The sequence below is a fragment of the Leptopilina boulardi genome, unplaced genomic scaffold (assembly GCF_019393585.1).
Source record: "Leptopilina boulardi isolate dan_hultmark-lab unplaced genomic scaffold, ZJU_Lbou_2.1 LbouV2_273, whole genome shotgun sequence".
NCBI lineage: Eukaryota > Metazoa > Arthropoda > Insecta > Hymenoptera > Figitidae > Leptopilina > Leptopilina boulardi.
In genome coordinates, this window is record NW_026137833.1 from 4,195,452 (window position 1) to 4,218,839 (window position 23,388).

General features: G+C 21.6%; 3 protein-coding genes across 10 annotated transcripts; 2 read left to right on the plus strand and 1 right to left on the minus strand.

Annotated features, from left to right (window-relative positions):
- Nucleotides 1-20: 20 nt before the first annotated feature.
- On the plus strand, nucleotides 21-7,664 carry LOC127281652 (mitochondrial outer membrane protein SLC25A46-like). Its single transcript, XM_051305475.1, has 5 exons — nucleotides 21-686; nucleotides 4,473-4,755; nucleotides 4,877-4,933; nucleotides 5,316-5,592; nucleotides 5,925-7,664. Exons 1-5 carry the CDS (start codon nucleotides 509-511, stop codon nucleotides 6,330-6,332), a joined length of 1,203 nt encoding a protein of 400 aa, XP_051161432.1. The 5' UTR covers nucleotides 21-508; the 3' UTR covers nucleotides 6,333-7,664.
- On the minus strand, nucleotides 6,190-23,211 carry LOC127281649 (ATP-dependent Clp protease ATP-binding subunit clpX-like, mitochondrial). Of its 8 annotated transcripts, XM_051305465.1 has the most exons (9): nucleotides 23,061-23,207; nucleotides 18,217-18,370; nucleotides 16,584-16,767; nucleotides 15,935-16,159; nucleotides 15,704-15,852; nucleotides 15,255-15,444; nucleotides 12,337-13,253; nucleotides 9,880-10,122; nucleotides 7,636-9,221 (listed from the first exon to the last, which is right to left on the minus strand). In XM_051305465.1, exons 3-9 carry the CDS (start codon nucleotides 16,651-16,653, stop codon nucleotides 9,126-9,128), a joined length of 1,890 nt encoding a protein of 629 aa, XP_051161422.1. In that variant the 5' UTR covers nucleotides 16,654-16,767; nucleotides 18,217-18,370; nucleotides 23,061-23,207; the 3' UTR covers nucleotides 7,636-9,125. The 8 variants fall into 8 exon arrangements, with proteins under 8 accessions (XP_051161430.1, XP_051161422.1, XP_051161426.1 ...); XM_051305473.1 differs by lacking the exons at nucleotides 7,636-9,221; nucleotides 23,061-23,207 and adding an exon at nucleotides 6,190-6,316 and having other exon boundaries at nucleotides 18,217-18,660; XM_051305469.1 differs by lacking the exon at nucleotides 18,217-18,370 and having other exon boundaries at nucleotides 23,061-23,211.
- On the plus strand, nucleotides 18,803-22,149 carry LOC127281651 (DNA ligase 1-like). The gene is made up of 2 exons (XM_051305474.1): nucleotides 18,803-18,973; nucleotides 20,457-22,149. The coding sequence occupies exons 1-2, from the start codon at nucleotides 18,947-18,949 to the stop codon at nucleotides 22,107-22,109; spliced, it is 1,680 nt and encodes a 559-aa protein (XP_051161431.1). The 5' UTR covers nucleotides 18,803-18,946; the 3' UTR covers nucleotides 22,110-22,149.
- Nucleotides 23,212-23,388: the final 177 nt, after the last annotated feature.

The window sequence follows — 23,388 nt, forward strand, 5'->3', positions numbered from 1 at the left end:
GTAATTTTTCCCCCACTCAAAATTCTATTTTGATTTTGATTTTTTATTTTTCTTGTTGATTTTCCATAAAATCAAGTATTTAATTTCTATGAAGTTTTAAAAAAATACTTTTTAAAAGGAGGTATAAAAAATAATTCAAAATATTTTACTCTTAACTGTATCATAATATCGATTACAAACATAACCTAACTTTCTTGTGTTGTTTTGCTAACATGCGAAGTGATAGAAATGGTTCCGAGTTTTAAAAAGATATTTGCATTTATTAAACACGTGTTTCAAATGTATAAAACACTGTAATCTGCGGAAAAAAAGAATCTCTTTTTAAGGTGTGAGAAAAATTGTCATAATATACATATATATAGCAAATCGTTTGTATATACTATATATAATTGCTGCGAAAAAAAAATTGCAAATTTCCATTTAATGATTAGCTATGAGAAGAAAATTGTATTATCTTTCACAGCAATAATTGGTAGTGAATTATTTTTCTTTATAATTGTCAAAAGTAATGGCAGGACTTGAAAATTATGAAAGGGTTTATCGTGGACGACAAGTAGACGTACCTTGGGAAGCATCTTCAGCAGGTGTTGGACTTCCAACAAAATATCATGGACGAGAAGTTATTCGTCCTTTAGATATTCCTGTAATGCATCCTTTAGTTGCTCAGGATTCACCGCCCGCAGATGGTAATTATAATAATCTCAGCCAATTTTATATTGTTAACCTTTAAATATCTAAAACTTATTTAAATATACATATAGGTATATAAGTTTAATGCATTAACGAATTATTTTTCGCTTGATGTCAATGTCGAGGTGTCTCGAATAATGTTACTTGTTATTCATGTCTATATATATTCTCATTCTAAAATTAGTTTTGTTTATTTTGACAAAATATAGTTGATTATCGAATTTCAAGGAAAATTTTATTTTTACAAAAAAAACGAAGCAATGTAATAAATATTAATTAATTAATTATAATAATTGTTTTAAAAAAAACTTAATAAATAAATAGTAATAATTAATTAACAATAGTAATAATATAATTGATAATTTTTATAAGTCTCTTTATTACTGTCAATAAATAAATAATTAAATTTAATATAATTACAATCCTCCGATTATACGACTTTTTTTCAAAAATACGACTTTTTTCGACTTATTTTAATAAAATAAGACTTCTTCGATTTTTTTTACATTTTTTTTTACAAAATTTTTAAACAAAACACGTTTTTTTAGTATACAATGCAGATCTTCTTTATTTTAATTATTTAACAAATTTTTAACAAAAATTCTTTAGTAAATTAATTATCTTTAATAATTTTAATGAAATTCTTCACAAATTCAATTATCTTTCAATTAAAATTTTAGAAATTTAATAATTGTTTATAGTTTTAAAAAAATTAGCAAATAAAATTACAAAAAAAATTTTAATTCAAAACCACTTGAAATTTAATTATTTGCAAAAATTTCAGTTACTTTTAATGATATTTATAATATTCTTTGAAAATAATTAAACTATCTGTAACAATTTTTCACTAAAAAAGTTTTCAAATAATTGTATTTTTGACTGCAATTTCTAAAAAAATTTTTAATAATAGATATTAAAAATTTTAAATTAAAAATCACTTGAATTTCAATTAATTTGAAAAAACCTAAAATGTAAATCTTTGAAAATTCAATTACTTTCAAAAAATTTTATCTAAAATTATTATTTGATAAATTATTTTTAGTTACAAAAAATTTTAATTTAAAATCACTGGAAATTCAATTATTTTCAAAAATTTATATTTTAATACTAATATTTTTTTTTTAAACTTTTTGAAATTTAATAATTTCAACTATAAATTTCGAAATTCAATTATTTTTAATGATTTTTATATTCTTCAGAAAATTAAATTATCTAAAAGTATTTTTCAATTAAAATTTTTTTAAATTTCATTTTTTTTTTTTTTTTTGTAATTTTCTAATAAATTTTCAAAAATTTCATTCAAATATTGCGTAAAGTTTAATTATTTTCAAAAATCTGAATTGCAGGCCTCGGATTCTTCAACTTTTTCAACTTTTTCCAAAAATATGACTTTTTCGACTTATTTTAATAAACTGCGACTTTTTTTGACTTCTTTTACATTTTTTTACAACATTTTTCAACAAAATGCAGTTCTTCAAATCTTCTTTATTTCAATTATTTAACAAATTTTAACAAAAATTCTCCACTAAATTAATTATTTTTAATAATTTTAATGAAATTCTTTACAAATTCAATTTTTTAAAACTATTTTTCAATTAAAATTTTTATGAAATTTAATAATTGTTTATAATTAAAAAAATTAGCAAATAAAATTACCAAAAAAATTTTAATTCAAAATCACTTGAAATTTAATTATTTGCAAAAATTTCAATTATTTTTTAATGATTTTTATAATATTCTTCGAAAATTCAATTATCTGAAAGTATTTTTCAATTTAAAACTTTTGGAATTCAATTTTTTTTATGTGATTTCTAATAAATTCTTCATTAACAGAAATCACTAAAAATTTCTCTTATTATAATTATTATTGTCTGAAATTTAACACAATCTTTTGAAATTCAATTATTTTCAAAAATTTCAATTTAAAAGCTTTTCAAATTTAATTATTTCTAAAATTTTTCATCTAAAATTTTTTGAAATTTAATAATTTCAATTATAAATCTCTTGAAATTTAATTATTTTAAATGATTTTTATAAATACTCTTCGAAAATAATTCAACTGTGTGAATAATTTCATTTTTCACTTAACTTTTTGAGGACCTAATTATTTCTTAAAAAATCGCGATTTTTGATCTTTAAATATGTTTTTCAGCGAAACTAATTAAGGTTTTTTGTCTCAAAACCAGAGTTTAGAATTGGAAATTTATTAGACTAAATGAAAAAAATTGGTCTAATATTTAGTTTTAAAAATCAAGGAACTTATGCTTAAAATAACAAAAAAATGTTTATGTTGCCTGAAAGCAACAATTGTCCTCAAAGGGTTAAAAAGTTTTTAAATTATTGTACTTTTTGTCTGCAATTTCTAATAAATTTTGTAGTAACAGAAATCATCAAAAATCAGGGTGTCTAACGATCAGGGAAAAGTCAGGGAATTTCTTTAATTTACTGAAATTTTTTATAAATAAATTAAAATAACTATTAGTCTCAAAAATTTTTTTTTATTTTTTTCCCAAAGTAAATGCAAATTAAAAAGTTAGCCATCACACTCAATTATTAAGCATGTGATATATTTTATATTCATTAAGTAAATAATTATTTACTACTATTTATTGAATTTAATAAATGATTTTTTAAACTTGGATAACAAATTAATTAATTTTTTTCAGTGAAATATTTGGTTTTTTAATAAAAATAAAAAATTATTTGATACAATTTTATTTTATCAGTTCAATTTCAAATAAAGTAAATTATTCATTAATACGAATAATTTATCATTTAATGCTAATATCCACATTTAACTTAAAAAAATGTTTACGGCGTTGAATATTAAATTATCGAATTTCTATTTAGCAAAATTGTATAAAGTGAATTTTATATTATACAAAATTTTCAATTTACATTTAACTAAAATTCGATTTAAAAGAATTTCTATTTAGCAGAACTCTTATAAAGCATTTTTTCTAATATTTTTTAAAAATTTTAAATTAATATAATTTCAATTTAACGAACTTTATGTCTATAAAAATTGACAAAAAAAGATTTAAGTTGAACTTTTCTTAAATGAGAATTCTGTTAAATAAGAATTAATTCGAATTAAAATTTTCTTTAATAAAAATTTTGTTAATTAAAAATTTTGTTAAATAGAAATTCTTTTAATTGCAGATTTATTCAATGACAATTCTGTTAAGTAAATATTTTGATAAATTGAAATTTACTAAAATAACAATTCAGTTAAAAAAAATTGTTCTTTATGGAATTTTTCTTGACATAAATACCGATAAATTCAAATTGTATATTAATTTGAAATTCGATGTACTAGAAAATCTGCTTTATATATAATTTTATTAAATAAAAATTTGATAATTTAAGATTTGACGACGTAAAAATTTTTTTAAATTAAATATTGAAAATATTTATACATCCCCAATTAGTTTATTTATTTCACTTAAATATTTTATTTTTTACGAAACATTTATTTATTTAGTGAATGATTTATTTGTATCAAAATAAATATTTTTTAATGTAATTTAGGTCTGGGAAAAGTCAGTGAAAAAATTAGGGGAATTTTTTTCCTAGCAATTGTTAGACACCCTGTTAAATGAAAAAATCGACTTTCTTTGGAATATAAATCGACTAAAATGACTTTTTTTTACTCCTTAAAATCAAATCCGAGGCCTGTAATTAATAATATATAATTATAATTTAATTTAATATATATAGTTTCTGCATTTCTTTTCAAAAGAGCGAAAATTCGAAATAAAAATAAATATATTTACATATAGATGTTGCTGTAAAAAAATATGTTGGTTTGGGCTGTGGATTGGCGAGTTTAATTACTGAAAATTTATTAATCCATCCATTTATCGTAATACGAAGACAATGTCAAGTAAATCCTGTCGCTACAAAATATCATTTGGTACCAATAACATTGATACCGGTAATTATTCGTTTACATCAAACTCAAGGTCTCAATACTTTATGGAAAGGAATTGGATCGGTTTTACTTGTTCGAGGATTGAGTTTAGCTATTGAGGATTTAGTTTCTAAAATCACACCATGGCCCAAGTAATTTTTAAAAAAAATTTATATCCCATTATTTATTATTTTCTTTATTGTCAAAGGCATATTTGAAACTTTTAACCTTTCATTAAAAAAAAAAAAAATTATTATTATATTTTATTTCTAGGGAAATAACGTGTAACAGTTCAATGAAAGCTTTTGGACAACATATTCTCTTAAAATGGTAAATTATTTTTTAAAAAATAGTCTATTATTGATTTAATATATTAAATTAGTTAGTAAAATTATTGTACCTGTAATAAAAAATTTAGTTAAAAAAAATTGAAGGAAGAAAAAGTTGCTTATTAAAATTTATTTATCAATTACATTTTCGTGACATTTTTTACTATTTTTTTTTTTTACCATTCTTGGGCAAATATTAAATTCTGTTATTAGAGTGAAAAAAAAGAGTGTAAAGAATTTGAAGTGAAGCAGTAAAATTGTATTTTAAGTAAAATATTTTTTTAAAAATTAATTGAAATTAATTTACTATTTTAGTTAATTTAATTTTGAATGACATTTTAGAATGTGTGGAAATTGAAAAATAAAAATAATTTTGTTTTCAGTGTCTCAATTGGATTGGTAACGCCATTTTATTCAGCGTCACTCGTTGAAACTGTACAATCGGAAATTGCTTCGGAGAAACCAGGAATTTTGGATGTATTTCGTGATGGTGCAATTCGTTTGCTTGAAGTTGGCACAAAAGGACGACTTATTCCAATTTACGCTTTGATACCACCTACAATTGCTTATGGTGTTGTTAAATATCTATTTACTCTCATTGTAAGAGGAGTCAGCAGTCGTATGATGCATCTTCGACGAAAACACATTCAGGAGTTAAAGGTAAGTTACAATTCATTTTCTAAAAAGCAAAAAAAAAAAAACAATTTTTCTTAATTTGGAAAAATTAATTTTTTAATTTAATAAAAAAAGAAAATGGTTCAAAAAATAAATAATTTTTTTTAGAAATAGGACATTCTACCATTTTTTTTTCGTTTTGTTTTAAATAAATAATAAATTTTATTTTTTAACATAAATTATAAATATTTATATAAAATTGTTTTTAAATTCAATTTGTAATTTAAGTTACGTTGAGTTTTTTGTGAAAATTATATTTTTGAATTAATTAAAAAAAAAAAAAGAAAAAAATGTTACTTTTTTTCTCTCTCTTTCAGGGTGCATACAGTCGAGATATTCTTTCGGATAGTGCGATGCAAGATATTGAATTGCAATCAATTTTGGTGTCAATGTGCGCTGCCGATGTTGTTTTCTATCCCCTTGAGACTGTCATTCACAGGTTACATTTACAGGGAACGCGTACGATAATTGATAATTTGGATACTGGACGTAGTGTGAGACCATTATTGACTGGTTACAGTGGCGCTGTCGATTGTTATCGAACAATTATTGCCACTGAAGGAGCAATTGGTTTGTACAAAGGTTTTGGTTCACTTGTCCTTCAATTTGCTGTTCATTTTATGGTATTGCGTGCCACCAAATGGATTCTCACTGAACTCACCTCCATTTTGAGACCGAAACCCGTTCAAAAAGTACCACCACAGTCTTACTATAATGAAATATAGAAAATTTTAAACCAAAAAGAAAAAAAAAGAAAACAAACAAACGAAAGAAAATGAAAGAAAAGAACAACTTTTTTCGATTATGGTAATAATAATTAACTTTTTTTCGAACGCTAACTTTGATTCAATTTTCAAATAATTATCTATGAAAAAATTTTGCTGTGATTCAAAAAATATTGATTTTCAATTAATAATCTCGAGTGATAATTGAAATGATTAATTTACAGAGGGATTAAATTATGTTCTCAATATTTGATTCGTTAATTTCATTTTTGATTAATTTTTTACTGAAACGTTCTTGAATTGAATTTTGTTAATTTTTTTCTTTCTGATTGTGTATGAAATATTTTTCGCTCTTTTGATTTTGTTTATTATAAATTTTTATTTTAACAAAAAATTTTTTGTAAATATAAAATTAACAAAATTAACCAAACGAATTTATAATAAATAAAAATAATTACTTTTTTTTGTAATTTTTACGAATACATTTAATAAAGTACAAGAAAAGTAGAGTTTAAAAAATAATTAAAAAAAGAAAAATGTTTGGAAAAATTTATTAAAAATAAAAAAAAAATTAACCAAAAAAATTCATAATAAATAAATAAATAATTTTTTTTTGTACTTTTAATTTATAGGTATTCAATAAAGTCCAAAAAAGTAAAGTTTAAATTAATAAAAAAAAGTAAACGAAAAATTAATTAAAAATAAAAGAAATTAACAAAAAGAATTCGTAATAATTTTTTTTTGTACTTTTTATTTATATTCAATTAAGTACAAAAAAAGTAAATATTGAAATAATAAAAAGTAAAAAAAAGAAAAATTGTCTGAAAAATTATTGCGCGAGGAAAATTTATTACAAATATTTATTTTATATTAAATTAAATGATTACTTTTAATAGGATCTGATTTTTTTCAATAAATTTTAATTGATTTTGTGATTCATTGAAAATAGATTATAAAAATATAATATTATATTATAATAATAATAATAAATAATCGAAATTGTGTTTAAAAAAAAAATGAAAAATAATTTCAAAATATATAAAAATAGATATAAAAAAACATTTTTTTTTAAATTGAATCAAAGTTAGCAATTATTAATCGAATTTACATAATTTTTACCTTGAAAAATAAATTATTGCTATTAAGACTATTTAGCAAAAAAAAAAAGTAGTTGACTTTAACAATAAACAAAAATAATAGAAATAACACAAAAAACATAAAAAATACAATTCCTTATAAGAGGAAAAATTGCAATTTCACTGTAAAATTTCCAAGATTTTTTTTATTCAATTTTCCTTTTTCCTTTTTTTTTTTTTTTTTTTTTTTAATAAACAGAAGTAATTTTTGTTTAGATTTTAAAATTTTTTTCCAAAAATCAGAATTTTTCTTCTTTTATTTTCGTTGTTAACAAAATTGTTAAAAAAAGAAAACACGCGTTAAATTACAGTCGAAAAATAAGTGAGAAAGATAATTAAAAAATTATCACCTTGTAAATATTTGTAGTTATTAATTTAAATATTTAATATAGAATTTTTGTTTGCCGATTGAAGAGGATATGTGCTTGAAGAAAGTGAAAAAAAATGACTGTTATTGATGTTTAATTAATATTATAATAAAGAAATCAGAAAAAAAATTACAATGTTTTTTTAAAATGGATATTAAAAAGGATAAAAAAAAAGTTTTAAACTTATTTATTATAAATATAAGTTCATACAGTGTAAATTAGCTATAATTATAAACCAGTGATCTCAATTTCTTAAATAAAAGTCACATGGTTCTATCCACTTTATTTATTTTTTTTGTACAATTGTACAAATTCGGAACAAAAAAAAGAAAAATTAGATCACACTTTATAATTTAATTTCTTCTCATGAAACTGAAATTGACGTTAAAATTTTCTAAAAAAAAACTCGAATTAAAATTTTTTTTTTCTAAATAAATAAAATATAGACAATTTAAGAAATTTAATTATTCGTACAATTAATTAAATTGTAATTTCTTAACATATTTTTTTCCCTTAATTGATAAAAATTAAGAATTAAATTAAAAATTTAGATTTTAAATAGATGAATAATTTTGTTCGAGAGAGATTATCAATTTCAATTTCATGAATATTGCTTACAGAAATTTTCGTTAATATATATATATATATAATTGTCAAATCTGACAATAAAAAACTCTTGTTTTTTGTTTTCTCAAATTTCTTGCGTAAATTATTATAATTATAATAATAATTGTAAAAACCTAATAATCACAAGCAAAAAAAGTATAAGAAAAGTTTGAAGATATTAAACGAAAAGCGCTTTTAATGAAAATGATGTTCTCTCAATGATTTTTTTTTTTTATTTTCTTGCTTACGTTTAAATTTCTTACTCTGGAAAATTAGACTATTATCATTAACACCGCACGTTAATAAAGGAATGAATTTGTTTTGAATAATATATAATTCGATTGTGTAAAATTAAATTTTTTTTTAAGACACATTTTTTTTCTGTCTTAAAAAAAAAATTATCGAGGTAATATTTTTTTTTAAAAAGCAAAAATGAATAATAGTAATTAACTTTTTCGACAAAGTTATGTATATATATATATATATCTTTTTTTTTTAATTATTCTCTTCTATTTTTCGCAATGACTCTACTTATATTTCTTGCTATTTACAATATATTACAAAAAATGTTAACTATCTAGATAAATTTGCGTAAAAATAATTTTTTTATTTTTACTTTTATTTTTTATTTATTTATTTATTTGAAAATCACGACGTGGATATCTCACTTTTTAATTCAGGTGCTATGAATTTCGATCTCGTAGCCTCTCCATCTCCCATAATCTCGCAGTATCGTTCAATAGTTTATAACGATGCAATGAAAGAATGTCTATTAAGTACTGGAAAATTCCCAAAAACAGAAAGATATACAATATTTATTACAAAAAATAATCTAAGGAAATTAATTTCAAATTGAATTTTGCAAAATTTTTTTTTTAAATTAAATTTGGCAAAATTTATTTTAAAATTCATTTCAAAATTTATTTCAAAAAAATTTATTACAAAAATTAAAAAAAAAAAAAAAACATTTAAATGCAAAACTAGTTTTACAAATTCAACTACAAAAATTATTTTATTTTTTCTATTTAATTTTAAATTGAAAATAAAAAAAAATTAGTTTTTTTTTTAAACGAATGTCGAGTGTGAAAAAAATTTGGAAGAAACCTTGTTCGAAATTCAAGCACCTGTTGAAGATAATATATTTTTTTTTTTTTCGATGGAAACTAAGTGACATTAAAATGATTAAAAACTTGGTATTTTTCATTAGATTCATCTCAATCCGTTCTTTTTTTTGGAACACTTAGAATAGATGGCATTTTATTGGGCGAGGGGGAGAGAGAAAGATAGAAGAAGGAGGAGGAAGGGACTGAGAATATTCCAGATGTGTAAAATACGATTTTTTTTTTTGCTTATTCCCTTTTTTTCTGTATATATATATATAGTTCAAAATAATTTTGCAGGAGCAGTTCCTAAATTGAATATTTGCTAATTATTTACCCGCTGCGCTTGCTGTAATTCATCGTCTGAAGATTCGGTTCTTCTAATGTACTGGGGCTTATCAATGCCCCTAACACAGCCCTCGGTTACGTGAACAGTCAATACATCGCTTCCTGGCACCTCAAACATTGGTTCCAATAGAAGTGATTCCATAATGGCTCGAAGACCTCGTGCACCGGTTTTTCGATCCATTGCCAATGACGCTATTGCATCAAGTGCCTCTGGCGTGAATGTCAATTCCACCTAAAAATGGAATTTCAATTATTATCCATTTTTTTTTTTTTTTTTTTTTTTTACTTATAAACATAAATTATTGTATATACTCTTTCTTTTTTCAAAATTGTTAATAACACAAAATTTCTTTTATTCAACGAAACTGAAGTACGCAACGTTTATGATAAACGATTTTTAAAGAAATAATTTTTTAAAATGGAAAATTATATAATTTTTTGCCTAAAAAGTATTTCTTGTAGTTTTCATTAATCAGCAAATTAAAAAAAAATATTTTTTAGGCAAAAGATTATAAAATTTTTCATTTTAAAAAATTATTTCTTTAAAAATCGTTTATCATAAACGTTGCGTACTTCAGTTTCGTTTTATTCAGGCCTCGGATCGACTTTAAGGCACAAAAAAGTCGATTTTTTATTTTAACAAAATTTCATTGGTTAATAAATATTTTACTTTAAATAACTAATTATTATTAGATATTAAATTCATTTTATTAATTTTGTAATGAGAATAATTTTATATTGAATATTATCAAGAAATTTTATTTCGAATATTTGAGAATCGAACTAATTGTGAGACAAATTTTCAAAATTTCATTTAAGTAGGACAAATTTCTCAAAAAAAAAAAAATTCTTAATGTACCATTTTTATAATTTTTTCAAATCTGATTTAAGCAATTTATTCGAATTAAAAATTTTGTCTTTTTGTTTTTTAGTTTTGATAATCAAAAAAATTTCAGGCAATACTCAATCAAGTTTTACAGATTTTTATATAAAAAAAATTTTTTTAAATAATAATTTTTGAAGAGTTAAAGTTGAAATTTTTAGATATAATTGAATTTCAAAAGATTTTATTAATTTTCAGACAATAATTAATTAAAGATTTACAATTTTGATTATTGTAATTAATTGAACTTCAAGTGATTTTTAATTTAAATTTTTTTTAAGATTTCACTAAAAAATTTATTAGAAATTGCAGACAAAAATAAAAGAATATTATAAAAATAGTTAAAAATAATTGAATTTTCGATGGAAAATTTTAGAAATAATTAAATTTTAGAAGCTTTTAAATTCAAATTTTTGAAAATAATTGAATTTCAATTGAATTTTGGATAATAATTTAATCTTAGTTGATTTTAAATTGAAATTTTTGAGAATAAATGAATTTTAGTTGATTTTGAATTGAAAATTTTGAAAATAATTAAATTTCAATTAAAATTTTGGAAAATAATTGAATTTCAAATAATTGAAGAATTTATCAGAAATTATAGACAAAAATTGAACTTAAAAATCTTTTTAATTGAAAAATGCTTTAAGATAATTGAATTTTCAAAAAATATTATGAAAATAGTTAAAAAAAATTTGAAAATAATTGAATTTTAGTTGATTTTAGATTGAAATTTTTGATAATAATTTAATTTTAGTTGATTTTTGATTGAAAATTTTGATAATAATTAAGTTTGAATTGAAGTTTTTGAGAATAATTGAATTTTAGTTGATTCTTAAATTAATTAAAATTTGGATAATTTAAAACTTCAATCAATCAAAATTCGGATAATTTGAATTGAATTTTAGTTGATTTTGAATTTGAAAATTTGGAAAATAATATTGAATTTTAGTTGATTTTGAATTAAAAATTTTTGGTAATTTTATTTGATATATTTTTTTAAAATTATAAACAATTATTAAATTTCATAAAAATTTTAATTGAAAAATAATTTGAAATAATTGAATTTATGATGAATTTCATTAAAATTATTAAAAATAATTAATTTAGTGATGAATTTTAGTTAAAAATTTGTTAAATATTTGAAATAAAGAAGATCTGAAGATCTGCATTTTATACTAAAAAAAATCGTATTTTATTTAAAAGGTATTTTTTAAAAAATGTAAAAAAAGGCGAAAAAATCGCATTTTATTAAAATAAGTCGAAAAAAGTCGTATAATCCGAGGCCTGACTGTTTAAAACTTTGTTAATAAATTTTAAGTAATTCTAATTTACTAAAATTTTAGAAATCAAAAAAATTCGCTAAAATTTAAAATTCTTGAATTCTATCATTTAAAAAAATTTTTTTTTTTTGAAAAAAGTAGCATTTAGTGGCTTTTGGACAAAATTAGTAGTAAAAAAAAGTAGCCTTGTCGAAAAAAAAGTATCAAAAAAAGTAAAAAAGTGTGTCACTTCGAAGCCTGATTTTTATATGGCTTTGAAAAATAATGTTATATAATTTACCTTATCCATTGAGAACAACATTTGATATTGTGGAACCATGGCATTTTTAGGCTCAGTTAAAATCCTAACGAGCATCTCCTTGTTTAACGTATGAAATGGAACAAGTACGGGAAACCTGCCGACAAATTCCGGTATCATACCAAAATCAATGAGATCACGCGCCTCAACTTGTCGCAATAATATATCCTTCTCTCGATTATCATCCTCCGTCGATGGTGACATATTTGCAACATCAGCAAGATTCGCTGCTCTTCTACCAGGACTCTCTGACGCTGGTGTTGCACCAAAACCAAGATATTTTTCATTTTTACGCCTTGACACAAGCCTATCTAAACCATTATAGGCACCCGATGCAACAAACAATATATTCGTTGTATCAACTTGTAATGTATCGCCACGTAATTTACGCGAACTATTTCTCTCTGGTACATTGACAATTGTACCCTCTAACATTTTCAACATTCCCTGTTGCACACCCTCGCCACCAACATCTCTCAATTGATGTATCCCTGGTACGGCACCAATTTTATCCACCTCATCGAGAAAAACAATTCCCATTTGTGCACGATCAACAACATAATTTGCGTCTTGTAACAATTTTGCAATAACACTCTCAATATCCTCGCCAACATAGCCGGCTTGCGTTAATGTTGTACAATCGCATATTGCAAATGGAACATCTAAACATTGTGCTATTGTTTGGGCGAGAAGTGTTTTACCTGAGCCAGTTGGTCCCAATAGAAGTATATTACTTTTTTCCAATTTTAATTGATGTTGTTTACTATCGAGAATATCGGAGCCAAGTGTCGATTGTGAACTTGATTTCGATTGTTGTTCTGTATTATTGTTATTATTTTGTGAGACTTGTTGAAAACCAACGCCCAATGGATTTCCAATGTTTGATATATGCAGTAAATCTGTGAATGGAGAAAAGAAAAAATTTTTATTTTCTTTTTTGGAATTTTTTTTTAATTACTTTTAAATTCTAATGGAAAGAAAAAAAAAATTTTTTTCTACTTCTTTTTGCAGAAAAAAATATATATAACAAGAGTTGCCACAAGAATAATTGAAAATTATTATTATTATTATTATTATTATTTAACGAAAATAGGTGATAAAAATGCTGATAGTTAAAATGAATTTAGAAAAAAAAAACTAAAAAGAACAATTAATTTGTGTTTATAAAAAATTTTAATTACATCGAAATTTTTTTTATCAATTATTTAAGCATTAATAATTTTAAAAGGTTTAAAATTTAATTTTGAACAAATTAAAACTTAAATCAATCAAAATTTGGATAAATTGAAATGTAGATAATTCTAAACTTAAATCAATTTAAATTTAGATAAACGAAAATTCTTGTAATTTAAACTAAAATCTCTAAAAAATTTGAATGATTCTAAATTTAAATAAATTTGAATAATTTAAAACTTCAATCAATCAAAATTCAAATAATTTGAAACTTAAATTAATTAAAAAATTAAAAACAAATTGAAATTTTGATTATTTGATGCTTAAATCACTTAAAATTTGGATAATTTGAAACATAAATCAATTAAAATTTTTAAAAAATTATTTTTTCGATAATTAGAAACTTAAATAAAATTAATCTTCAGCCTGTTTGAAATTTCATTAATTTGCATGTGATTAAAATTTCAATTAATAAGTTTGTTTTGTACATTAAAAATAGAATTGATTGAAAAATTGATCTTTTGGAATTTAAATTTAAATTAAAAATTTAAAACAATTAAAATTTTTGGATAAATTGAAATTTCTAAAATTTGAAACTTAAATCTGTTAAAATTTAGATAATTCTACATTTAAATTAATTAAAATTTGGACAAATTAAGTTTACGATAATTTGAAACAAATCAATTAATCTTTAGCCAATTTAAAATTTCGATTGATTAAAATTTGATATAATATATTTGTTTTCACCAATAAAAATTAGAATTGATTGAAAGATGGAACATTGTAAATTTAAATTTATATTAAATTGAAATTTTCATCAATGATTGAAGCATTAATAATTTAAAATTTGTTTAAATTTAATTTTAGACAAATTAAAATTTACATCTAAAAAAATTTTTTTTTGGTACAATTGAAATTCGCATAATTTGAAATTTAAATCTGTTAAAATTTGGATAATTTTAAATGTAAATCAATTAAAATTTGGAGAATTTGAAACTTATATAAATTAATCCTTTACTAGTTTGAATTTTCATTAATTCTAAGTTTTGTTCGATTGAATTTGCATTTGATTAAAATTTGAATTGATTGAAAGATGGATATTTTGAAATTTAAATTGCAATTTGTATCAATTAAAACTTGAATCGTAGAAAATTTTATTTAAATTGAAATTATGATTAATTAAAATTAAATAGATTCAAATTTGAATAAATTGAATTTTGCATTGATTGAATTGAGGATCGATTAGAATTAGAATGAATTTAAATTTACATCGATTACAATTTTAATCAATAAATGTCTCTGCCAATTAAATTTAGATTTATTGAAATTTACTTAAAATAATTATTATTAAATTTAATTATTTTTTCAATATTTCATCAGCAAATTAATCAAATCATAAAGAAGATGAAAAAGATAAGAAATTATCAAAATAGATAAAAATTGATAACAAAATTTTAAATAGGTAAAAAAAAAGGTAAATAGGGCATAATCCTTCCCTTCTAGAGGCAAATATTGTGGCTACACTGTATACGTAAAATATTATTAATCGATTAATTAAAAAATAATAATCTAAACATGAAATAGTAAAATTTTTAAAAAAGAAAAAATTCAATATTTTCAATAACAAAAAATTGAAATATAAAATATAAATATAAAAAGTCAAATTTTTTGTATTAATTAAATATTATAATTTAATCGCGAAGCTAAGCGAATAAGTGTTTATTTACGTGTTTTAAGACCTCTATGAGTGAACGGATGATTAAGATCTTGATTGCCAACTGGATTGGCATTTGATTGTCCTGAATTTTGAACAGGAAGATTATTGTGAATTCGTTTGTAATGATTATAAACGGCAACGCTTAAAACTTTTTTTGCGTACTCCTGACCCACTACGTGTTTATTTAAATACTCGTAAATCTGTAAAAAAAGAAAAAATTTTTAATTCCTTTTTTTTTATATTTATAATTAAATCAACAAATTTCAATTGAAAATATCTGTAATTTGAATTAATTTTTGCTTTAAAAAACATTTAATTATTTATTTTTTCCATATATAGAAAGCAAATATTTTTTGTAATAAAATTTGAAATTAAAAATGTATTAAATAAATTTTTTGTCCATTTGAATGTTTAGACACATTTTTACTAATAAAAAAAAAATTTTGAATTTAGAAATACCTTCTTAGGTGGCGGTGGTGGCTTTCTATAAAATCCTTGTTTCGATTCCTCTGGTCTTAAAGCTTCCTTTAAGCTTCGTTTCGAATCAATTTCCGACAATACGACAAAAAAGTGATGACACTTTTCGCACTTTACAAACCTCGTTGAAGCTGCAAAAAAAAAAAAAAAATGAAAAAAATTACAAAATTATTCACATATAGAAAAATAGGAAAAAAAATTAAAAATACTTACAGACGAATGTTTCAACATGTGTACAAGGATCCCCACATTTCGGACAAGTCAATGTATTTTTTTTACCACCGCCACCACCACCACCACTTCCATCTCTTCCAGTTGTTCCCCCTGATGCTGTTGCTCCAGCGTCCTTATTTGGCGTTGTCGGCTCTGTTGGAATTTTATTTACAATTCCAGTCGTACAAATTGGACGAGAAGCCACAACCCTAACTATTTTATGTACTGTGAATACAAAAGAAAACACAATTTTATTTTTTACAAATTTAAAATTAACTAATTTAAATTTTAAATTAATTATTAAATTACTTTTAATTCAAATAATTAATTTTTGTTAATTATTATTATTATTATTATTTGAACGAACTTTCGGTTTTTGATTCTGTAAATTTCCCTTAATTATTAATCATTAAAGAATTTAAATCTAATATTAAAAAAAAAAAACAATTTTTATTCGAATTTCAAACGAAACATTTCAATTTTTTTTTTAAAACTTAAATCAATCAAAATTCGTATAATTTGAAAATTAAATCAATTAAAATTTAAATAAATTAAAATTTGGATAATTTAAAATTTAAAACAATTAAAATTTAGATAAATTGAACATTTTTAAGTTTAAAGAACAATTATTGAAAAAAAAAATTCTCACCGTGATTTGCGACATGATTCGATGAAGCTAATCGGCTGACACCAACTAAACAACAGCGGGCACAACTCATTGTATTGCCGATTCAGTGAAAAATCACTGCAGTTTTTTGTTTTTGTTTTTCTTTTTTTTTTTGTTGTTAAAAAAGAAATTAAATTTTGGAGTATGATGTTAATGAATGCTACGTCTGGAATAAATTTTTAATCACAATTAATTAGTAAAAAATTTGTTAAATTTACTAAATACTAAACTAATTAACTACTACTATATTATTTAAAATACATAAAAATTAATATAAATAAGTCATTTTTTACTACAGAAAGTAAAAAAAAAAAAATTGTAAAGAAAATTTTTCGAAAAAATAGAAGAAAAAAAAACTCGTCACTGTAACACAGCAAATTTTCATCTTGATAATAATATACATGTATTGAGTATTTATAATTTTGTCGTATTGCCCATTTGCAATCTATATAATCTGCAATTTATATTTAGAAAAATAAACTTCAAGTTCACGCGATCATAACTTTGTTTTCTCTTCAATTTTTTTTTTTTATTATATTTTAAAGCATTACTTAAAATAAAAATAAAAAAAAAAAATTAAATCGATAAAAAATTATTTCATACACGTGTCAATGTTTTGCAAATAAAAATTCTATATGCATTATTGGATAAACTCCAAAAAGATTTCGTAAAAAAAAAAAAAAATTAGTTAATTGGAACAACTAAAAAAAATTGTAGTAAATACAAATTGTAAGTATAAATTGTAGAAAATAAAACAGTAAGTACAATAAACAAAAAATATAACGAAACAAGTAGCCAAAAAAAAAGAAAAATATAACAAAACAATTCAGAAACTTGCAACAATTATCATTAGATAAGAAACTTGAAAAAAAACAAGTCGCATGCAACAAAGAAATCGATAAATGGATATTTTTTTTTTTTCGAAAAAAAATGTCAAAATATAGGTTATTTTGTTTCACACGAAAATTCGTATATGGAAGGGAGAATCAGCTGATTGCTATTTCTTACACGTCAAATCGCCACTTTTTATTATTACAACATATCTATATGTACGTTTATTAAATAGAACAATATTCAATGATATCCTATTAATTCGCTCAAGTGAAACGTCACAATCACAATCATTTCAATGTTTAAACAAACTTACAATTGATTTAAGCGCACTAACCTTGCAATCTGCAATTTTATTTCTCAAGAAACAAGAAAATAAAGAAAAAAAAGAAACTATTTCTCTACACGAATATTCAAATTTTTTAAATAAAAATATTATGTTTTTCTTTCTCCCCTTTTTTTTTTTAAATACCACGCAGCTGTCAAAAGTACGTTGGTCTTGAATTTAAATGTACAAGGATAAAGGGTATTAATTTTATCAGACGACAAATTTTGACATATCGCGCGATCAAAAGAAAACAATCACATCACGACACATGCAAGTGTTGTAAATAAAATAAAAAAAAATTACATCGAAGGTCAAAGATGAAGCACTACATACTTGGATTTTCTTCCTCGCAGTATTATAATACGATAACAAATTGAATATTTTATTTGAGAAAAAAATTAATAATATTTACTAACCATATATATCACATATCACAAATTGTTGTGTGAAATTTACCTTTTGTGACGTATATTTAAAAAAAAAAAACGTAAACTGTTTTGTGTTGGAGCAATCCAAAATGATTGCCAAGAAGGGTCCCTAAAACAGTTCCCCAGCCGCGCGTTCCCCAACCCAATTTCACGACTGCTGGAATTTTCGATAACAGCGACACCTGTTTTAAAAATGACGTATATAGCACATATATATATATTACACGACGAACACACAAAATAAAGTCAACCTCGAAAACTTTGCCAAATATCAAGCTATTTCATAATTTTTTCATTGTAAAAAAACAAAATATATAACATCTATTTGTTATTGTATTTATTTTTTAAAAAATAATCTCATGGTATTTATAATCACTTTAATTTAACTCTTTAGAACATATAAGACGTGACAATTAACACGTCCTTGAACATTTGTTTACAACAACAGTTTAAAAGTTATTAAAAAAAAAATTAAATTTTACTTTGGGAATTTAAATTTATTTTTTAAAAAATTATTTCTACACTGATGGATGAAATTCAAGGATTAAAAGAAAACATATTTTTTTATGGAAAAAAATGTACAAATATTTAAGGTTATGTGAAATTGATAATAATTGTATTTACATTACCGATAATCGGTAATTATCGACAAACAAGTCACTTTCACAAAACGTGTTTTATTTTTCTTGTAAACAAAAATACTGTTCTGTGTATTTATTTATTGTATTTAGAAAATAAATAGTTAAATTAATTTCAAAATGGGTAAAAAGGAAGTTAATAATGAGGTGAGTGCATTAATATTTTTTTCAGATTATCGTTTTTAGTTTTTTCTTTTAATTTTTCAGATACAAATTTTTAGGTTATGTTTTCGGCTATTTTGCAAATATTATTTTAAAATTGCAAATATTTTTAATTCTACTTTTATTTGCGTAAAAAAAAATTAAAATTATTAAAAATTAAATTATTATTTAGGCTATTGAGAATAATTGAGATTTAATTAGTTTATTGGAAAATTTAATTTTTTATTCTAACGAAACCAATTATACATTATGTTTGATAATAAAATGACAATTGCCTGTCTATAGGGATAATATTTTCATAAAATTACAAATTTATTGAATTTATTAAATTATTATTTATAATATGAATTTTATTGAATTATCATAAGAGACCGTTGTGTTTTATTGTAATTTCAATAGATGTCGTTTATTTTAAGCGCGTAAATTTCAAATATTTGGAGGGAAAAAATTATTTTAAAAACTTTTTATTTGTATTTAATTATTATTAAATTAAAAATACAAATTTGTGAATGTAAATTATTTTTCCAACTATTAAAAAAACTTTTTTTTATATCAATATTCCAAATGGGGAAATAAATATTCCGATTTTTAGTATTTTTCAGTGTGGGATTTTCTGATTCGAAATAAAATTACATTGAAAATTTTGAAAATAATTTCAATTATTTAATTAAATATTTAAAGATAATTTTAATTTTTTGATTAAATATTTGAAGATAATTATAACTATTATAATGTATTATTATTATTATTATTATTATTATTATTATTATTATTATTATTATTATTATTATTTGATTATTTAAAGGTAATTTTAATTATTTGATTTAATATTTAAAGATAATTTCAATTATTTGATTAACTAATTTAGATTTTTGAAAATTTTTTTCTTGAATTAGAATTGTAATAACTTTTACGAGTTAAAATATTGGAAATTATTACATTTCAAAAATTCTTTTAAAATATTTATCTCAAAAATATTCCATAAATTGTGAATCTGTTTAAAATTTGGAAATTTTCTTGATTTTATTTCAAAAATTTTGCCCGAAAATTTGAATTAAATTAATTTCTATAAATCAGAGTTGATTTTTTTTTTAAATATCATTTTTGTAAATGTTGGATTTTTTTTTATTTCTTAATATAATTAAAAATAATATTTTGATAATAATATTTTTTATCTATATTATTATTTTTATTCTATTAATTATTTTTTAAATTAGATATTTAAATAAATAAAAATAAATAAATTTTGACTAAATGTTGAAAAATCAATATCGATTCTTAAAATTATTTTTTAAATACTGTTTTTAATAAATATTAATATTTAATATTATTTTTAATTTCCATTTTCAAAATAAATGAAATTAAAAATATTTTTATATTAAATTATTACTAATTTTTTTATTTTTTTTTTTATATAATATTGAAATTTTTTTTTTTTTAAATATAAATTTTTTGTTTTATTTTCTAGATCGTTAAATTACGACATTTAGTACGAAAATCTCGAGTTCGAATAATACACAATTTAACAAGAGAAATAAAAATATTACGTGAAAAAAATCATGGCGATGAAAAGAAATTAGCAAAATTTCAAAGACGCGCCGAAAGACTTCACGACGAAGTGATGGCGTCAAAAAAAATTCACGACGATGAAATAACAAAATTTGCCATTAACAATGACAAAACATTGTATTCAATTTTAAATGAAACATCATCAGACGCAACACTTCGTGTAACAGCAAAAATTGCCGATTTTCCACAATTAAAAGAACAAATTGTGTTATTGAAAAAAAATTTTCCCGATTACGAACAATTTTTGGGACCCGGAAGAAAAAAATTAATGAAACAAGAAATGAAAGCAGCAAAGAAGGAATTAAAGAATAAAGAGAAGGAAAAATTGAATGAAGAAACGACGAATGAGGAAATTGTGAAAAATGAGAAGAAAAAGAAGAAGAAAATAGTAACGAAAGAAGATTCTGATGATGATAATGATAATGATAATGATGATGAGGATGAATGTTTGGATGATGAAATGGAAGTTGATGAGGATCAAAAATCAGAAGTCGAAGAAGATGAAGAAACCGCGGAAAAAAATGAAGAACAAGAAGAAGAAGAAGAAAATCAAGAAGTTTCAGGAAATAATGAAACTGAAAGCGAAAATGAAGAAGAGGAAGAAGAAGAAAATCAAGAAGTTTCAGAGAAAAGTGAAAGTGAAGAAATAGATGAAGATGAGGAGGAAATTGAAAATACTGACAAAATCGAAGAAGACGAGGATGACGAAACTTTTGAAGATTCAAAAACGAAAAATAAAAATTTTAAAATCAATTCAAAATCAAAAAATAAAAATTTGAATTTAAAGAATTTACAAAATAACAAAAAATCGACAGAAATTGTAAAAAATTCCAAATTAAATTCAAAAATTACGGAAAAAGTCACAAAAAAATCATCTCAAATTGTAAAAAATGTAGAAAAGGAAAAATCGAAAAACAAAAAGAAAGAATCAATAAAACCAAGGGAAATACATCCAGTAAGCAAAGAGGCGACTGTTAAAAGATTTTCTGAACTTCTTAAAGAAAATGAAGACGATGAAATAGAAGAAATTGAAAAAATAAGAAAATCATCAAAAAAAATAAAAATGGACACAAAATTTCAAGAACTCGGTTTAAAAAAAGAGGAGGATAGTTTTTTCACAACAGTTGACGGTGATCAAAATTACATGAGTGTTGTCATTCCAAAAAAACAAATACAAAATTTAAATGACGATAATCGCGAAACAACACAGATTGGAAAAAAATTTTCACGAAGTAAAAATGAAAGTTTCTTTTCAAAAGTTAAAAATTCTGAAAGTGGTGAACGTTTTGATAAATTTAAAAATAAATCATTAGATCGACAAAATTTTGATCGTAAATTTGAGTCAAATAGAAAAAGTCGTCGAAATGCCGAATTTCGTGAGAATAAAAATGATGATAGAAGAAATTCGGGAAAATTTGATAATAAAAGAATGGAGAAAAAATCTGCAGCTACAGATGAACATTTACATCCCTCTTGGGCGGCTAAAAAGAAACAACAGGATGTCTTGAAAATTGGATTTCAAGGAAAAAAAATTGTCTTCGGCGATGATTAAATTTTTTATGTAAATATATATATATATATATATATATATATATATATAGAAAGAAAAAAATTTCTACTGTGTTTTGTGTGTAAAAAAAAAAGATTTTATAAATAAATTTTTTGTTAATTTTCATTGAAAAAAAAGAAATGTTTTATTTACGTAATTATAAAAATAATCATAAATAATTATTAAGTGGTATTTTTAATTTTTTTTTTCAATAATAATAAAAATAATCATATTTTTATAAATAAAAAAATTAATTCACGATTTGTTTTTTTTTTTTTTTAAATAAATTCAACCATTTACCTGTTATTTAGTTTTATTAAAATTGGTAAAATTAGATCCATGATTACTAAAAATGAAAAAATTTGTGAGTAGAGATTTTTATTTTTATTTGAATTAAAATTAATTTCTTGGTTTTAACAGTTTTTGTATATGATTTGATGGAAAAAATGTGAATTTGGTGAAAATTATTTTTTTAGGTTGACATAATTTTTGAATAAATAAATAAAAGAATCTCAATTTTTTGAAGTTTGTAATTTTTTCGACAACTGATAAATTGTTCTTGTTTTTAAAAAAAAAAATAATTGTGAACTTTTTTTTTTTATTGAAAAAATATAGATTTAATATTATTTAAATTTTCTTTTTGTTGAAATTGTTTTTTTAAAAATTAATTTTCTAATGAAAATTATATGAAATTAGTTATTATTAATTATTAATTAAAATTGTAAAATTATGTTAAACCAAAATAATTGTACAAGAGATTTTCATTATAAAACTATTTATATTAATATTAAAATTTTCTAAAAGTTAATTTAACCTAATCAAAAAATTTTTAATAATTTTATTTAATTTTTACAATTAAAATTTACCTTTTCACCATTAAACAATTAACATAAATCAAGAATAAAGTTTTACAATTAATAATATTACAAAAATAATTTTTAAAAGATTATTTACTTATTGTGTACATTTGAAGGTTAAGTTTGACAACACTTTCAGTCAAGTTATTTTTGTTTCCATTTTCCCAGCACTCTTTGACTAGAATTAATTTCTCGATAACTAAAAAGAATTTTCATTGTTCTAGATTCACTGTTAATCACTCTCGATTATTAATTTTTCCATTAAAAATAAATACTAAAAAAATAAACGAAATTACATTTTCGAACCGATGACAGTTTGTTTGTTGCCCGCCAACACAAAGCAGGGTTCAGAATAAGAAAGTAATATTTAATGGTACTTCTACAACTTTTTTTTAAGCGTAACTTACGTATATTTATATATTTCC